Source organism: Erinaceus europaeus, chromosome X (genome assembly GCF_950295315.1).
Source record: "Erinaceus europaeus chromosome X, mEriEur2.1, whole genome shotgun sequence".
Classification (NCBI taxonomy): Eukaryota; Metazoa; Chordata; class Mammalia; order Eulipotyphla; family Erinaceidae; genus Erinaceus; species Erinaceus europaeus.
In genome coordinates, this window is record NC_080185.1 from 51963953 (window position 1) to 51983735 (window position 19783).

Genomic DNA, 19783 nt, shown 5'->3' on the forward strand with positions numbered 1-19783 from the left:
TCATTGTGTTGCCAGCTACAATGTGGGTTTAGTGAACACCGCCAAACAACAAGCAGCTTACTAGGGCATTATTGGTGAGACCAGCAATCCTGCTCCCTGCCCCTGAACTTCACCAGTTGAAGACCTGACCAGGTGCACCCGCAAAGGCCTTTGTGCAGGAGATGAGAAGCTGAGAAGTAGCAGGCTCTGAGGAAGGGAAGTTGGAGGGTAGCCTGGTGTTTAGAGTACAGAGAATGGTGTGGAGCTCCTAGGGGCATCCAGCACAGAGGGGACGGTGGGGTTCAAGGAGAGAGGTGCGGTCCCTTTAAGACCCCAATGCTGGTTTAGCTGGAGGAGGGGGGGTGCAGTGGGGGCGCTGCTTGATGGGAAAGTTGCCTGCTGAGCCTCACACTTTCTCCTGAGTTCTTAACTTTCGAAAGGTCCGGGAAGCAGGAATACAGCCATTGTGTTGGACCAGGGTTCGGGTTTGCAGCGACTGCGTGCTTTTGGACTTCCCGCCCCCGCCTTTACACAGGAGGCTAGCAGGCAGGTGGCCCCTGGCCGCCTCGCCCCAACCTTGGCTCTGCCCCCAGAGCCTGATCCAAGCTAGCCGCTGCTCCCTCGTGGTGTGAGGGCGGTGATGTTTTCCTCCCACCCACTTTTGAGTCCCCCCTCCCCCATCTAGCACACTAGCTCTCGCCACAACCTGCAAGCCCCAGACCTCAGAGGAGCGCCCCGGGGAGCTCGGAGCGGGTGCACGCGTGGAAGCCGGTGGAGACCAGTGGCCAGGTCAGTGAGCAGTGCCAGGTGCCCACTTTGCCTAGCTTCCTTTGTAGCCTTTGTACAGATGGAGTATCTTCTCTTGGCAGGAACCGTCCCTGGACTTTCCCACAGGACAACCTGAACTATCCTGACTAGCCACCCCAACTTACTCCAGGGTTCAGCTGTCAGCTGCCCACTGCTTAGGCAGAGGCAGGTTGGGTGCTCTGGATTCAAACTCACCACTCCCACTTGGTTTACACACTTCTCTGTCCTGGCCTTTCAGGACGCTAATTATGTAGCTACTAAATGAACCTGCTATCTCCTTGGTTATCTCCTGTGTACAGATCCTCATTGGCTGAAGTGCCCTGGATCAGTGGATGAAAATTTCTATGCTCTGGTTGTCTGCTTAATACACTGGCTCAGACCTCTGGGGTCAGCGATGCTACTAGGCTCAGAAAGCAATGTGGGCCTAGGAAGACAATCTAGGAAGACAGTCCCAACAGTCCCTCTCTGCCCTGCCACTAAATCTGAGAGAATAGACTAAGTCAAGTGCTTGAACTTCTCTGTGTTTCAAGATGCTAGTTTTGAAGGTGAATTTGTTCTGCTGAATAAAATGAGATGGTTGCAAGCAGAGAGTGTAGGAAGCCAAATGAATGACATTGTCTCTTAATCATAAACGGTAATGAAGGCATCTACTCTGAAAAGAGCTGGAACTGCCATTTTTCGGCAGACTCTTACCACCACTGGTGTGAGCTTTTCTTATTGAGTCGTAGAGTGGGGAGAGGATTTTAGCTGAGGAGCTGATGCCTCATCAGCTGAGTTTTTTTTATTAGTTGATAGAAAGAGAATTGCTACCCTGAGAAATGCCCTGCAGATAATAATGAATATGAGATTGTGAGGACACTGGCCTCTTTGGAGGGTTACAGAGGCACTGTAGGGTGTGAGGAATTGACTGGCATCCACTCATCAGTTAGCTTTCTTTTCAGAATGTCTCTTTGGTTCTCTTCTAACCTGCGGTCTCTTCAGAGACCTCTTCTGAGAATGATCTAAACTCCAGACATTTCATGGCCCACATTGCTTTGCAGCAACAGCTGAATAAGGAGCTCTTCATTGTTTTACTTGATACAGATGAATAATGTCAATGCTTGCTTCATGGAGACTTCTGAATTGATACATTTCTTTTGGGTTCTGACTTGCTTCTTATTCTCTAGGGGAAGCCCGCTTATCCTTTCTTTGCAGTGTTAGCTGCAGGATTTTGTTTTCCCTCTTACTTTTCTTGTTATGATCTACATCCCCCCAGCTTTACCCCCAATATGTCAATGGCTACATTTCTAAGTAACCTGCAAAAGTGCCAGTGCAAGTTCAGTAGTTCAACAGCCTGTGTGAAGCAGACAGAGAGTTAATGCAGAAATAACTCCAGTTAACTGGGTCAAAGTATAATTTGAAAACTTAAGGACAGTTTGGCTGTTTGCAAGTATAAAAGTCGGCATATTTACTGAGCAGTGCTTATTTGTGTTTACTGCTGCAGTCTCAACAAATATCTTCAGCAACTCTCCTCCCTGAAACAACAAAAAGTTAGAGAGATAAAGAAAAATTAAATGGTGAGGAGACTTGAAGAGGTAACTATTGTCCATTTATAATTCTATGCAGAACATAAAGCCAGGACTTCAGGAACTTGAAATCAAAAGCAACTATAAAACTATTCATTTTCTAATGTTCTCCATCACAGCCTAGGAGGCCACACAGATGACAGGACCTCAAAAAGAGATTAATGGCTCTCTAGTCACTGACTTGACTATTTGCTCCTAACATTAGTTGGGAACCAAGAAAAGCAGGGAAAAAAAAAAAAAAACCTCTAAGAGCCGTTCTCTTGCCAGTTTAAGTTATGAAGCAGTGCTACTGTTCAACGAATCACCAAACCATTGTACAAGAAAAACAACCCTGTTGGTTCTTTCATGGGGAGACCAGAAAGCTGTGGTTTCAAAAATATCCCCTGAGATCCATATGTGATTGTGGATAAACTGATTTTTAGTAGCTAAAAACTCTCTCATTTGGAAGTTTGAGGAGATATAGTTATTAAGGTAGATTCAAGAAGAACCTCACTGAGACGAGTAGTTAATCTTCTCATGCAAAGGGCTTGCATTTTGGCAACCCAGTAGTTCAGAGGGCAGAGTGATTGAAAATGAAACACAGTATTACAGAGAGGGGAGTCGGACAGTAGTGCAGGGGGTTAAGCACACGTGGCTCGAAGCACAAGGACCTGTAAGGATCCTAGTTCAAGTCCTTGGCTCCCCACCTGCAGGGGAGTTGCTTTACAGGCGGTGAAGCAGGTCTGTAGGTGTCTATCTTTCTCTACCCCTCTCTGTCTTCCCCTTCTCTCTCCCCCCTCTGTCTTCCCCTCCTCTCTCCAGTTTTCTCTGTCCTGTCCAACAATGACAACATCAATAACAACAATAATAACTACACCAATAAAAATAAGGGCAACAAAAGGGGAAATGAATAAGTAAATATTTTTTTAAAAAAAGAATACAGAGAGAACCAGTGTATCAGAACCCAGGCTTTTGAAAAACTAGGAACATGTGCTAGCAGAATTTAGCCCAAATTTATAGGGTCAGGGAAGAGGGTGAGAAGGCATAGTGGTGCTGGAAGTCCTGACTAGTAACCTATTCCCTACTATCAGTTATGCAGTTCCATATTCATAATTTGAGATAATGAGTTTTGTATTATCTGTACAAATTAATTTGAAGTAGGAACAGTGACATCCACATCCCAGGCCAAAATCTATTTCTCTGGAATAATTATATTGCATTTCTTTTTTTAAATATTTATTTTATTTATTTATTCCCTTTTGTTGCCCTTGTTGTTTTATTGTTGTAGTTATTATTGTTGTTGTCGTTGTTGGATAGGACAGAAAGAAATGGAGAGAGGAGGGGAAGACAGAGAGGAGGAGAGAAAGCTAGACACCTGCAGACCTGCTTCACCGCCTGTGAAGCGACTCCCCTGCAGTTGGGGAGCCGGGATTCGAACTGGGATCCTTATGTCGGTCCTTGTGCTTTGCGCCACCTGCGCTTACCCGCTGCCCTACAGCCCGACTCCCTATATTGCATTTCTATGAGATGTTTATACTCAGTAGTTAGACTGAATCCTCAGAATAGATCACTGAGTTAAATTTTTACCCAGGGTTAACCTCAGACTTAAAAAATATCCTTTCTAGAATGTTTAAATATTTTAAGTCCATCCACTAGAAGAGTTTTTGCAAACTATACAGGATATAAAAATGACTTGTGACTGGATATGAGCTATAGGAAACTTTTTATATGCTAAGGTTCAGAATGTTTACATTTGAAATACAGGCCATGTGTATTTAAGAATTGTAGTTGGATGATTCTTTGTCTGGTAATGCAATATATATATATTAAATTTCCTTAATTCTTCTTTAAATAGCGCTTTTTCTTTTTCTTTTTTAACTTTTATTTATAAAATGGTAATATTTACAAGACTATAGGATAGAAGGGTACAATTACACACAATTCTCAACCCTTAGAACTCTGTATTCCCTCTCCTCCTTTGCTAGCTTCCCTATTCTTTGTCCCTCTGGAAGTATGGACTCAGGATTATTATGGGGTGCAGAAGGTGGAAGGTCTGGCTTCTGTGCATTGGCAGGTCCGATCCATAGTCTCAGCCTGTCTCTCTCATTTCCTAGTTGGGCAGAGGTCTGAGGAGGCAAGGCTCCAGGACACATTGGTAGGGCGGTCTACCCAGGGAAGTGTGGTTGGCATCATGGAAGCATCTGAAACATGGTGGCTAAAAAAGAGTTAAGATATAAAGTAGAACAAATTGTTGACTAATCATGAACTGAAAGGCAGGAATATCGAAGATGAAGATTTGGGGTCTTTGTTTAGGAAAAAGCTAGTAGGTCTATTTTAGGTATATTCCAGTGGGCCTATGATTTTGCTAGTTTTTTCCTGAGCTGGCACCTAATATACAGGTGGACCCAGGTTACTGTCTGGGAAGATGGTGTCATAGTTGGAAGAATGACTAGAAAGCTGGATCAGGGAAAAGAGTAGCTCCCAAATATGGGGAAAGTATATAAATATTGTTAATTGTAAACCCCAACGATATGATCTGGGGCCCCCAAATAGCTTTTAATTGTCCGCTTTACAGTGAACTATATATGAGAGTTATATGCCTGAACTGTTCAGGTGTTAATTGCATCTATTTGGGAAATTAATCTGTTTTTACCAACACATGTAGCCAAACTGAAGATCCTTTCAAATCTCATATAATACAGAGAAGAAATATTGATTAATTTGTGCCTTAACTCTGAAGAATTGATGATAGCAGTTGTCTTGAAGCTAAGATCAGTGAACTTTCATTTCAGAAATTGATTCTCATGCCTGTTATTTTTATATTGTTTGCCAAAGTAGTTGTGTTACAAACCTGTTTCCCTCCTTGCCCCCCAAAAAAAATTTTCTTGAGAAATCAGTTTAAATGCCCTAAGAAAGAGGATTTCAAATTTTATTTTTCTACGACTTACCTATAGCTATTTATTCTTCAAGTTGGATAAGAATGCAAGTTCATTGGCTTGAATATTCTCCCATAATTTTGGCTAGATAGGAGAGGCAAGTTCCCTTTCTCAAGCAGGAAGGCAATGCTTGCACTTATGTAAAATTTTTTGGCATTTTTATTTCTAGCAAGTTAGAAGTCTAAGCATCAGTGATCCCTGTCAGAGCCCATCAGTTCCAAAGAATGTATTTTAAGTTTTTTTTCTTTCTTCCTAACAGCTTGAATACACCAGTTTCTGAAAGTTTTGAGTTGCCTTTTGCAGTGGTCAAAATGAGAAAAAAGTGGAAATCAGGAAACATGAAATGCATCTTCTCTTTTATGATTTTCTTTCTTTTCCTAGAAGGAAGCCAAACAGAACAAGTAAAACGTAAGTGTTCTGAGTTTAAAAAGTTATAAACTTTCTTATAATTTCTTTGAAAATGTTACAATCTGTAGGGATTTAGCCCAAATGTGACCATGCCATTATTCTAAGAGAAGCAAGTGAATGTTACTGGTTTATGCATGAATTGTTTTTAAAAATGAGAGCTTTGAATAAGGCCAATTAAATCAGGGGCTGCTTTTCTGATTACCATATAGTTTTCATCTCTTAGAACACATGAGATATTAGCTTATTTTATTTTTCCTGTTCTAAACTGTACAAATCTCATTCCATTTTAAGTAATGCTAGAAATATCCGACAGATGAGCTGGATTTGTTCCCAAATTTCAGACTCTTCAGCAAAGGTTTTCAGTTTATGAAAAAGAATAACAAGGTGGTGGGGGGAGAAAAAATGAAGTGGGCTATCCTATTCCCTACGAAAGGAAAAATCTTCACATGACCTGGACATAAATGAAAAATATTTTGAGGAAATTAAGATTCCAGTGACCATAAGCACTTGGATACCATTTTTTGAGAGAAACTTCCATGCAAAGCCAGAGAATATTTCTAGAAAATCACTGATCCGTGTGTTGGATTAACACTTTGGAGAAAGCAGAGTGGTAGCAAGGGAGGATAATTAACCCTCCTTGCCACCACATTTGGGAGATTTGTGAAATACTCTTGACATCTCTACTCTTGTCAGGCACATTTTACTGCTTCTGAACAGTATTAGCCTCACCTTTTCTAGGCCACTTGCAGCCACCTCTGAGGTGGACACTTGATATGAATTTGAAGGAAAAACTAAAGGAATAATCCCTGCCCCCTTAACTGTATCCAAAGGAATAAAAAGTGGAACTGGTCCAAAAGGGACATTCTATGCTTCACTGAACTTATTCTTGGATATATTCTTGATAGCATCTGAAACTTATCATTTAAACATTTATCTCCTTTATCAAAATAGGTAAAATTTATTAGTCATGAGGTTTGTTGACAGGGAGAATAAGGTCACACCTATTCCCTCCTTACATATGTTTCTGTCCTACTACACTTTATTTTTCTGTTCCTAATATTTGTTGAAGCTTTTTTATTGATTTAATTATGATCAACAAGTCCATTAGATAAGAGGTATACAATTCCACATAATCCCCACCACCAGAGTTCTGTATACCATCCCCTCCACTGGAAGCTTTCCTATTTATTATCCCTCTGGGAATGTAGAGCCAGGGTCCTTATGGGGTACAGAAGGTGGCAGTTCGGCTTCTGTAATTGCTTCTCCATTGGACATTGGCATTGGCAGGTCAATCCATACTCCCAACCTGTTTATATATTTCCCTAGTGGGGCAGGGCTCTGGAGAGGTGGGATTCCAGGACACATCAGTGAGGTTGTCTGCCCAGGGATGTCACCTTGGAATCATAGTAGCATCTGTAACATGGAGGCTGAAAACCACTAAGATATAAAGCAGAACAAATTGTTTAATAATCAGGAACCTAAAGGTAAGAGTAGAGCAGATGAGATTTGGTGACTCTGTTTTGGAAAATGGTAGAAAATCTATATTAGGTATACTCCAAAGGGCCCATAACTTTACTAATTTTTGCCTAAGCCCTACAGCTAACATGCATGTGGGATGAAGGATTTTGTCTGGTGAGATGGTGTCAGAGTTGTAAATAAGACTAGAAACCTATATAAGGGAAGAGAGTAACTCCCAAATATGGAGAAATATATAACTACCATTAACTGTAAACCCCATTGATCTGATCTGGGGCCCATATTAAGCACAGGAACCTTTGTAATCTGTGCATCCATGTAGATCTAAGATCACATTCCATGGTCATATCTAGGAGCATTCTAGTCTGCACTCCACTCATTTCAGGACCTGTCTTCTTTGAGTGGCAGAGTATGTGGACACTGTCTCCCTACCATTGTTGATGCACACTGAGGGCAACGTCCTGTAGAGGCCCATAAGAGGGTCCACAATGCTGTTCCTGATGGAGTTGACCAGATATGGTGAAGAGATGGATATGTTAGAGGTCTAGGCCCATGATATCTATGTGGGAATCCCAGGATTCCCGGACTAGGGCCCCAGGTGATGGGGTGGCCTGGTAGTGACCAAGAGATCCATCATTAAATTGTGCCAGTTTCTTTCTCTTATCCATCTTTTGTAGTCCTTGCTTTAGCTGGCAAGGTTAGTATTAAAGTGATTGAGGGAAGGGAAATAGGAAGTGGCTAAGGAGGTTATCTATATCTAAGTAGAAACTATTTGATTAGGTACTTTATGAGTCACTGCAAACTAGTGTACACTTTTACTTTAAGGAATATATTTTCTACTAATTTATGAATACATGTGCACATGTGCTATATCTCATGGGCCCTGGCCTATATCTAGGCTCTTTGTCTTTGTTAGGAAGTGTGCCACCCAAAATGTAACTAAGGAATCCTATGGGCTAGGAAAGATCTGAACCAGATTAATGGTGCTGAAGGGTTGACATTTCATATCTCACATTTCTGAACACCGTCTGAAGTGAAACATGTTGAGGTGTCTCTGGTTGCCTTGATTTGGTTGAGCTCAGTAGATGCAGTATCAAATGGTATGGATCAAGGGAAGCATGAAGGAAAAAGAACAAAGCTCCAGAGATTCCAGGACTGGCAGAAATATGGGTTTTATAGAGAATGGGGGAGGTTCCTGCTATCTTAGAGTTTAAGAAGGCAATAGATAGTTACTGTTATAACCAAGTTATTTGGAAATTTGGTTTACTTTGGAAATCTCGTGGTTAGGATTTATTTTACCTTATAACACCTTACCGTGATTTATGTCATTTAGTGCTATTTACAATTAACTGTATCTTATATACTGACAAGACCAGTTGTTTCTGTTCTCCTGGTCTAAGATTATAGGTGATTTAGTATTTCAAAAAAAAAAAAGGTTGTTATTAGAAATATATTAACAATTTATTCCCACTGTTAAAACTCAATCAGGTTATCAAGTTGAAACCTTAAGAACTTCGATTGAAGGAATATATACTCATAACTGGGATCTATGCATCAAAATGTCCCAGATATTCAATCTATTTTCCCCTCTCATATTGATTAGTGATCTATAAAACTATAAGTTAATAAAATGCATATTAACACCATTCCCGCCACCAAATATCTGTATCCCTATTCCACAACCCTGTAGTGAAGCTTAAAATTTACCCTCCCTCTCCCCCCAGAGTTTTCACTTTGGTGCAATAATCCAAACTCAGTCAATTTCTGCTTTGCGTTCCCCTTTCTGTTCTTCTCAACTTCTGTTTATGAGTCGGGTCATCCCATACTTGTCTTTCTCTTTCTGATTTATCTCACTTAACAATTTTTATGGTAACCTCCGTATGCTTTCTGGGTAAAGTGGTGCTTTCAAACACCATTTATATCTAGTATAATTGGGACATAAGTGGACGTTAAGAAGGGCATAGTCTGGGTAAGGAATTTCCCCTTGTATATTCTGAGAAAAAACTTTTCATGCCAACTGGATATGGTCCATTTTTTTTTCAAAAGTCTTCCTTTATTTAAATGAATGTGAAATAAATGTTGTCTGCCTTTTCTCAATCAGTTTATAATCAGCTGGTCTTTAGTCTATTGTAGAAAGATATTTAGTTGTAGCCTGTTACTGATGGTATTATGGCTGAAACTTGCAGGCATCTCTCCTGGAAAATATTTAATATTTATGAAGACTTGAGTAATATTGTCCATACAACTTAGCACTTAATTAACAAAGCAAAGAAAATTATGACTTGAAAATATTTACAGGCAAAAGATAAGCATTTTCAGACAAAATATTATCATTTTATCATATTTCCTTTTGCCTATTAATGTCTCAAGACCTTTGCATATTTAGTTGGATTCAAAATGATTATGTAATACATGACCTAGTACATAGTGTTTCAGGTTTATAGTCAGATGATAAGATTAAAGTCACGTTGATTCCCCAAATGAACCACTCAGCATCATTCTGTCTGGTCATACTCAATTGAATTGCCTTGAATATATGTGCCTGGTATAGTTATGTCCACTAAAGAGGAAATTTCAAAATGTTTGTTCTATGTGTATTACCTTCACACACACACACACACATACCACTACCACCACCACCACCCATAGTGCATGCACAGAGATTTATACTGCAGTTCTAACAGCTAGAGGTCAAAAGCAGTGCACATCCCAACCCACAGAGAAGCAGAAACATAAGGCATACCTTTAATGTACTGTCATTAAAAGAATGCATATTAAACTTCAACAGCACTGAGCATGCTTACACTAACTCACTTCCAAATGTCACAAAACTGATATATACTTTTTTTACAAAATCATGTGAAAGGAAATTTATAAAGAGCACTTATAAATGTTATACATGTACAAACTATTGCTTTTACTGTCGAATGTAAAACATTAATCCCCCAATAAAGAAATTAAAACAAACAAAAAAAGAGCACTTATGATTCAGCTCTCATCCCACTCCCCAGTGGTAGTCATTACCAATAGTCTGCGTGCGTTCTTCCAAAATATTTTTCTTTCTGTTATAAAGGTATGAATACCGGGAGTCAGGTGGTAATGCAGCAGGTTAAACGCAGGTGGTGCAAAATGCAAGGACCAGAGTAAGGATCCTGGTTTGAGCCTCAGGCTCCCCACCTGCAGGGGAGTTGCTTCACAGGCAGTGAAGCAGGTCTGCAGTTGTCTGTCTTTCTCTCCCCCTCTCTGTCTTCCCCTCCTCTCTCCATTTCTTTCTGTCCTATCCAACAATGATGACAACAATAATAACTACAACAACAATGAAAAACAACAAGGGCAAAAAAGGGGAATAAATAAAATAAATAAATAAATTTAAAAAGGAATGAATACAAGCCTATGATGAGTTCCTTAAAAAATAGGCAAAATATGTGTATGTATGCAATAATTTTCTTTTAATCAGGAGTTTCTAAGACAGAATATTGCAATATAACCATATTATATTCTTTCTAATGCCTGAACAGTTTCCAAATGCATAAACATGTCACGTGCCACAGCTTATTTAACCTGCCTCACCCTTTTACAGATATTTAGGTTGTATCTTGATTTTGCTTTTACAAATAAAGCATTAATGAAGATCTTTATATCCTTATACAAGTAATTCTGAGGAACTGTTAGGTTAAAATGTATGTTTAGTCTTAATCCTGTTAAGTACTATCAAATTAATACTCAAAAAACCATTGCATTGGGGTTGTGGATATAGTTCACCAGGTAGGACACAGCTTAAGTTTCAGACCTGGCACCACATGGTGTGTTATGTTCATATATTCTTCATTTCTTAACCAAAAGTACCACCAATTTTTTGTATTTGGGAACCAGTTGAATAGGATTTATGATATTTTAGTTTTTTTGGCATTCAGCTATTATTGAGGCATTTTTAAAATACATTTTAATACAATTATATTTCTTCAGCTGATTATTGTTGAGTTGTTTGTTTTTACTGAACTGTAAAAATTATTAGATTTAAAATTATTTTGTTGTTGCCACTATTGGATGACATTTTTTTCAGGTAGAGAGAAGCAGATACAGAGAGGCAGAGAGAGAGGGAGAGGGAGATGGAGATGCAGATCATTATCCAAGTGAGCTATTTCGTCACCCCATTATATTGTATTTGTTTCTTTGTACTTCAATTTTTTTAACCTCATCTGCTGTTTGCTCTGAAATTTAAGTTGTATTTTCCCATACAGAAGTTTAAAAATTCTATATCAGCAGATATATATATTTTTTCTTGCCACCAAAAGTTTGGTGCTGGCACTATGAATCCACTTCTACTGGAAGACATTTTTTCCTTTCTATTTTATTTGATAGGACAGAAAGAAATTGAAAGAGGATGGGACAAAGAGATAGGGAGGAGGAAAAGAAAGCGAAACTCCTGAAGATTTGTTTTACCGCTCCTTGAGCATCCTCCCTGCAAGGTAGGAGTGTGGACTTGAACCCAGGTCCTTGATCATGGAAACGTGTTCCCTCCATCAGTGTACCATATCCTGGCCTACCTGCTATTAATTCTCTTCATATTTCTTTATATATTTTTATTCTTAGGAATATCAATATCACTCTGTATTCTTATGTTTTTTTCTTTTTTCTTTATAAAATGGAAATATTGATAAGATCATAGGATAAGAGGGGTACAATTCCACAAAATTCCCACCACCAGAGCTCCATATCCCATCCCTTCCATTGAAAGCTTTCCTATTCTTCATCCTTCTGGGAGCATGGACCCAGCATCATTATGGGAGGCAGAAGGTGCTGCTTCCTTAATTTGAGGTCTAGCCTAGAGTTGTATATGCAACTTGAAATTTATATTACTATGTAATGTGTAATGGGCAACACTTTTTAAAAATATTTGTGTGATATGTTCATGCATGTTATTTTTACTGATCCTTGTGTTGCTTCTGTTTATTCCCAGTTTCTACAATTGGCTAATACTACTTTTACAAAAAATGAAACATTCTTTAAAGTACAAAGGAAGAATGAGGGAGTATATAGACAGTGTTATGGTCAATGATAATCTCTCAATTGGTGCAGAATCTGAGGTCTGAATGAAAGGCTTTATTTGTGAAAAACTGTTTCACAAGGAAAGGCAGAGGTGGGTGCTATCACTTGGTAGTAGCAAAACAGCCACAGTTACAGCTGATCTCACTTGAAGCAAGACAGATTCAGGAAACCAGAAAATACTGGTGGCACATTGCAATAGATGAATGAGCCATTTGTTGCTTAAATAAGATTTTTTTTCTATCCAGAATCAGCAAGGTTTGAGGTATTAGTAGGGAAAATTGCCTTTCTATAAGTCTGTTATACTCTGTTGTTACAGTTGTAGTCAGAGTTCAGAAAGAGCTTTTGAAATTCAAATGAGATAACATTTAGTGAATAAAGTTCATGCCAATATGGGACAAAAGGTCTGAAGAGTTTGCCCTTTTGGCAGATCTAGCTTAGGTAGTTGATCAAAATGAGATGGAAGAATAGAGTTATTAGGAAGATTCAGTTGTTTATGGACCCAGCTGTGCCATGTCTGGCAAAAGTTCTGGGAAGAGATATTGCCTTTATTTCACAGATCCTAGTCCTTTAAAAGTTGAGTTATCTGCACCTTTCAAGTTCTAGATTCTCAATCATTGTGCTCTTTAGCAAAAACAAAAGCAAATAAACCCTCCAACATCCATATTTGGCTGGATTTTTTTTTTTTTTTTACTTCTCAATAAGAGTGAACCACCAAAACCTAGAGGGAAGAAAGAAGTCACTTAGAGGAGTGTCAAGTGATGTCACATCTGGTTAAGTACACAGATCATTATAAGCAAAGATTTGGGTTTAAGTCCCTGCTCCCTTTCTTGGGGGAGGGTCTGTTTATAAGTGGTGAAGCAAGTCTGCAGGTTTCTATCTTTCTTTATCCCATTCTATCTTCCCTGCCTTCTCAGTTTTTTCTCTCTCTTGTCAAATAAAACAGAAAGAAAAGAATGGCTACTGGGATTGATGGATTCATAGTACCAGCACCAAGCCCCAGTGAATCCCTGGTAGCAATAAATACATAAACAAATAAAAAACAAAAGAAAGAAATCATTTAGAAAATTTGAGAAAAGAAAATCATAATGTTAGAAAAACATACTCAGTCTGTCTATAGTGAAAACCAGTCAACAAGTCTTAAATTCTCCTCTTAAATTCTCATTTAGACATTAGAAGTGATTATTGAGCACCTGAATGAAACAAGTAAGAGTAATTATATGCATATTTTAGAATGTTAAGTAGATAGAAATAAAATGAAGAGCTAGTTTTACACTTTAAAACAACTTTTTGAAGTATTTTTATGTTAGAGGTATGGGGATAGTGGCATTGGATTCAGTTTCTGAAGTCAGCTTATATCCACAGTCCAATTCTATGCCTTTTTACATGAAGTTTATATAATATAATGAAAGAGACAATAGCATAATCATCATTAGCATTAAGTTTGTGAAAAAAAGATTCTGATTTATTTCTGATTTTGAATATGTGCTCACTGTTAAACATTTAGAAGAGGATCTGCACAATAGTTCACCTGAATAATTTGCCTGCTTTACCATGCATACAACCTAGCCCCTACCATATTGGAGGAAGCTTCCATGCTGTGATGTCTTTCCTCCTTCTCTCTCTGTCTCGGTTTTTTCTATCTGAAGAAAATCACTACAGAGTGGTAAAGCCTCTGCAATGACAAAAACCATTCAGAAGTTACATAGAAAATATAAGGTAAATAAGTTGGTGATATTCTCAGCACATGAAAAGAACCATGTTTAACCAGTATATATACTTCTACATTTTCTATATTAGTTATATATTTATCATTTGTGAATCTTTTCCCCTGCAGGTGGGGACCACAGGCTTTAATTTGGGTTTTTGTGCACTGGCATTGTAGCATGTGTGATCTACTTGATGTATGCCACATCCTGGCATATATATGTAATTTTACAAGATTGAAACACTTGTTGTGTGGCCAGTTTAGTTTGTTATACATCATAAATGAATCTCTGAAATCACCTGTAATGGAAATATGCCCTAGATTTTCTGAAGAGCAAGTTGGATGTGTATGTGTTACTTATTTTATTTTATTTTTGTCATGGTTGGGGATATACCACTCCATCCTGACTTTTCCAGACATAAACAGAGAGACAGAGACAAAAATAGAGAGAGCTGCGGAAGACTCCACAACATCAAAGTTTCTTCCAGTGTGATGAGGGCTGGGTTGGAATTGAGGACATGCTCATGACAAAGCAGGTGCCCTGGTCACGTGAACTGTCTTACATGCCCAATCTGGCTATTTTAAATGTCAGTTACAGGCATGCAAAGTTGATCCTATCGTGGAAAGTTCAAAAGCACAACGTGAAATCTTGACCAAACAGAAAGTAAACTTCTCTTAGCATAAACTTTTGCAGCTGAGGTGCTGATAGGAAGAACAATTTGGTTTTTTTGAACAAGGGCTTTGATTTTTGCTCAGAACCCTATGCCAGATGACATGTTAGAGATGATTTTAGCCAGAACAATATTCAGGTCATGTTTCACCAGCCAAGCAGCTTTTCTGCAAAAGGATCCCCTTATGGCCTCCTAGAAAAAGCTAATGAGAATAACATCAATATACAGTTATCCATGCTAATGGAAGACATGACGGCACAATGAGTTGAAACTTAATGGAAATTGTCCAGTTACTGTTTGAGCTAATGCTGTGACTTTTTACAACTATGAACTCTCTTTGAAAGGTAAACCATTTGCAATGAGTTAGCCTACCCACAGTGAAAAAGTAAAAGATAAGTAGTGGTAGAGCCCTGCTATGTGAAGGTCACTTAATGTGTATTGAGTTTAATTAATTTGGGACAAATTTTCCAACAAATATAAGTAGTATAATTAATTCCCATTCTAAAAACTCAGTTGTTGTCTGAATTTCCAGAGGGCTAGGGGACATTTTCCCCCACAAATATAACTTGCCCTTTCTGTTTTGTTTCACATTTGATAAGTGTCAGAAGTGCTTATGCTGTACATTTCCTTTCACTACTATAGTACCCCTTTTCCTTTTTAATTTTTATTGCCAAAAGGGTTATTGCTCTACTGGGTGTGGCACTGCCCTGCTCCTAAAGTCTTTTTTTCATCATTAAAATTAAATTTTGCTTGATTTTTTCACTCATATAATGAATGGCAGACATTCACTTCTCTGTTTGCACTGACTGTATATGTTACAATAAAATAAATTATTATAATACTTACACAATGATGTGTCTGCAGTAATAGATCTTATAAAGAAAAGTTCATGGATGTAGAGCAGCGGGTTAAGTGCAAGTGGCACGAAGCTCAAGGACCTGCATAAGGATCCAGGTTTGAACCCCCGGATCCCTACCTGCAGGGGAGTAGCTTCACAGGTGGTGAAGCAGGTCTACAGATGTCTATCTTTCTCTCCCCTCTCTATCTTTCCCTACTTTCTTCATTGCTCTCTGTTCCATCCAACAACGATGACATCAATAGCAACAACAGTAATAACTACAACAACAACAACAACAAAAAGGGCAACAAAAGGGGAAATAAATAAATAAAAACATTTGAAAAAGTTCATGAACATGTTTCCATGTGTGTGTGTGTCTGTGTGTGTGTGTGTGTGTGTGTGTGCGCTTGACTGACAATGATGTTATTGAACTTTTGGACTAGTCTTCGGTGCTAAGTAGTAATGACTGAGCAAATCATTGGTGGCATAGAGGCACATCGAATTTTAGCTTGTACTTTTTTCTTTGGTAAGCACAGGGGTTTCAATACTCTGGCTTATGCTGGTGTGGGGGATTGAACCTGGGACCTTAGAGCCTCAGGCATAAGAGTCTCTTTGCATAACCATTATGCTATCCAGCCTCATACTGTCTGTTTCTTTCTTTATCCCTCTCTATCCACCCTTCCTCATGATTTATCCCTATCCAATAAACAAATAAAAATTTAAAAAACATATTGAATTCCCATTAATGGGGTCCCATGTTCAGTCCCTGGCTTCACATGTGCCAGAGTAATGCTCTGGTCTCTATACCTCCCTACCTCACTTTCTCATAAATAAATAAACAAATAAATAAATGAATGAATTTTTTTATCTTTTATTTTTTTATTTTTTATTTTTTTTAAATTTTTTATTTAAGAAAGGATTAATGAACAAAAACATAAGGTAGGAGGGGTACAACTCCACACAATTCCCACCACCCAATCTCCATAGCCCACCCCCTCCCATGGTAGCTTTCCCATTCTCTAGCCCTCTGGGAGCATGGACCCAGGGTCGTTGAGGGTTGCAGAAGGTAGAAGGTCTGGCTTCTGTAATTGCTTCCCCTCTGAACATGGGCGTTGACTGGTCGGTCCATACTCCCAGTCTGCCTCTCTCTTTCCTTAGTAAGGTGTGTCTCTGGGGAAGTGGAGCTCCAGGACACATTGGTGGGGTCTTCAATCCAGGGAAGCCTGGCCAGCATCCTGGTGGCATCTGGAACCTGGTGATTGAAAAGAGAGTTAACATATGAAGCCAAACAATTTGTTGAGCAATCATGGATCCCAAGCTTGGAATAGTGGAGAGGAAGTGTTAGGGAGGTACTCACTGCAAACTCTAGTGTACTACTGCTTTCAGGTATATATTTTGCAGTAGTTTATGGATACATGTGCACATAAGCTCTCTCTCACAGAAACTGGTGTATATCTAGGTTATGGGACTTTGTTAGAAAGTGAACTACCTGAGATGAAATTAGAGTGTACTATAAAAGGAAAGGTTTCACCCGAGTAATGAAGCTGAAGGGCTGTCATTCCACACGTGAAGTCTCTGGACACAGTCTGAGGTGAAGCATGTTGAGGTGGCAATCGTTGCGTTGGTTAGGTTGTGATCGGCGGATGCAATATTATTTGGTTTGGATTGGGAGATGCATACGGGAAAGTGGGCCCTATCCAAGGGTTCCAGGACTGGGGGAAGTCCCTGGCTTCACATGTGCCAGAGTAATGCTCTGGTCTCTATACCTCCCTACCGCACTTTCTCATAAATAAATATATAAATAAATAAACAAATAAATAAATGAATGAATTTTTAAAAATAGTCTTGCATACCTGAAGTCCCAGAGTTCTCATGTTCAATTCCCTGAACTAACACATGGCAGAGTTGAGCTATTATATGATATCTCTGTTTCTCTCCAAAGAATATAAATGAATGAATCTTTAAAAACCAAAATATTGTAAATCTAACAAAATAATGAACATCCTGTCTATCTAAAAGTTCACAAATTCTTGACCCATAGAGTTCTACCTCTCAGATGTGAACTTAATCAGTAAAGTAACTTCTTGTTTACTGACACTCATCAACAATTGCAGATGAATATTAGGTCATTTATACTTGATAAATAATGTTCCTAATATATCCCCTTCAAAAAGTTGTTTATAAGTGTATATTCCGATTCTTTCTGAAATAGTTAAATAAGTAATATGAAACACAAGCATGTTAGGCATTTGTCAGGGATATTGTAATTTTATTGTAGAGAAATAACACTTCAAAAATATGAGGGTACAAAAAGGTGTTTCAATTAGATGTTTATCTTGGGATACTTGATTTAAAAATATTTCTATTTCATTCTATATTTTAGAGTAGATATTTAATTTATGTCTGTACAAAGAAATTTATTTTCCCAAGACTTAGCTGAAAAACACAGAAGTTCCGCTTAAGAAGTTAATTTTGAGTTTGTTAAGCACAAGTGGCTCAAAGCACAAGTACCAGATTAAGGATCCTGGTTTGAGCCCATGGCTCCCCACCTGCAGGGGAGTTGCTTCACAAGCAGTGAAGCAGGTCCACAGGTGTCTATCTTTCTCTCTCCCCCCTGTCTTCTATCTTCCCCTCCTCTCTCCATTTCTCTCTGTCCTATACAACAACGATGACTTCAATAACAACAACAATAATAAAAACAACAAGGGCAACAAAAGGGGATAAATAAATATTAAAAAAATTAAAGAAGTTAATTTTGATCTTCTGAGTTATTTAAATTAATAAAGTAGGGTCTGAGTACCTGTTCCTAGTATAGAAATAACTTATTCTAACATGATAATAATATCATAACAGGAGAAATAAAAGTAATTACTAAAATTAAACGTAAATTCAACTTTCTTTCTAAAAACAAAGTAGTTTTATTCTTTCCCAACATACGGGGAGAATTTTAGAAAAATATAATATCCAGTGTTGTACGTTATGGTACCCTGTTAGTGGGAAGAAAAACTAGTTCAGTTTCTGGGAGACAGTTTGGCAATACAGATAAAAAAATTTAAAAACATTGAAAACTCTTGAACCAAGACTCAAGCAAAACTACCATAATTGTGTGCCCCCAGTAACATGCCTAAAATGGACTTTTTAGCTTTCCTCTACCCTAGGATCCCTAACCTCATCTGTTCTAGTCTTACTTTTTGGTTCCTGTTTACTAACCGTTTTGTCTCAGTTTATGTCCTGCCACCTTCCAGCCGACATGTTGCAGATGCTACAATGATTCCATCCTTACTTCTCTGGGAAAATATCCTCACCAGTATGTTCTGGAACCTTGACTCTCCAGAACTCTAGCCCACTAGGGGGATATAGAGATAGTCTGGGAGTATGGTTCAACTTGCCAATGCCCACATCCTGTAGAGAAGCTTTTACAGAAGCCAGAACTCCTACCTCATTCACTCCCAAAACAACTTTGATCCATACTCCCAGTGGGGGAGAAGTGATAGAAGGCAGAAAATAGAGGCTCTAAACTCCAGCTCCATCAGCGCTCAGAGAAAGAGAGTAGGAAAAGAAGAGGTACAAATGGAGGTAGTAATTTTGTCATGAGTGGCTTGGAGAGGAAGAGAAAATTGGGTTAGGAAGGAAAAAGGAGCAATTATGTATAAATATAGACAGATAAAGATATAATGGTTGGCCCATGTCTACAACCTTAGAGGAAATGTGGTGTCTTTCAGTGGGGAGACTGAAGATTCAGAACCCTGGTGGTGGGAATGGAGAGGATTGATACTCCTGTTGACATGTAATTTTGTAAATCAATATTAAATCACTAATAACATTTTAAAAGAAGTTAATTTCTAAGAGTGTAGTTGGAAATAATCTAGTGTTGCATACAGAGCTGTTTATATATAATAATATTTCCTGTAGAATATTTTTATGAAAGTAAAATAAATAGCCTAATCTTTCCGAAGAGGATATTAGTTAATAAGGTATAATTATTTCCATTTATTTGTATCTTTCTCTATTTCATTGAATAGTAACTCTTGTTAGCTTTATTCCTATACATTTTATTGTTTTTCTGCTATCGTAAATGGGACTTATTTCAGGATTTCTTTTTTAATAGTCATTTAATATTGATTTATAAAATTATAAGATAACGGGTATAAGCCACACCATTTTCACCACCAGAGTTTTGTGTCTCCATTCCTTCCATTTGAAACTTTAGTGTTTTTCCAAAGGTCAGAGATATGGTTGACTAATGTATATAATATATATATTATAGAAATTTTCCCATGGTCCTGCCGTCTCCTCCTTTCTAAGTCACACCTACACCTATTACTACTTCCAAGTGTACTTTCTTTTTCCTTTTCTATCTCTGGGTACTG

General features: G+C 38.4%; 1 protein-coding gene across 1 annotated transcript in view; it reads left to right on the top strand.

The window, feature by feature from the left end:
* The first annotated feature begins 375 nt into the window (after positions 1-375).
* The window catches only part of CHRDL1 (chordin like 1), a 227833-nt gene continuing 208425 nt past the window's right edge, over positions 376-19783 (top strand). The window contains exons 1-2 of the mRNA XM_007531268.3: positions 376-768; positions 5526-5674. Of these exons, the coding sequence (XP_007531330.1) occupies positions 5578-5674 (97 nt within the window). The 5' untranslated portion in view covers positions 376-768; positions 5526-5577. The remainder of the gene's footprint in view (positions 769-5525; positions 5675-19783) is intronic.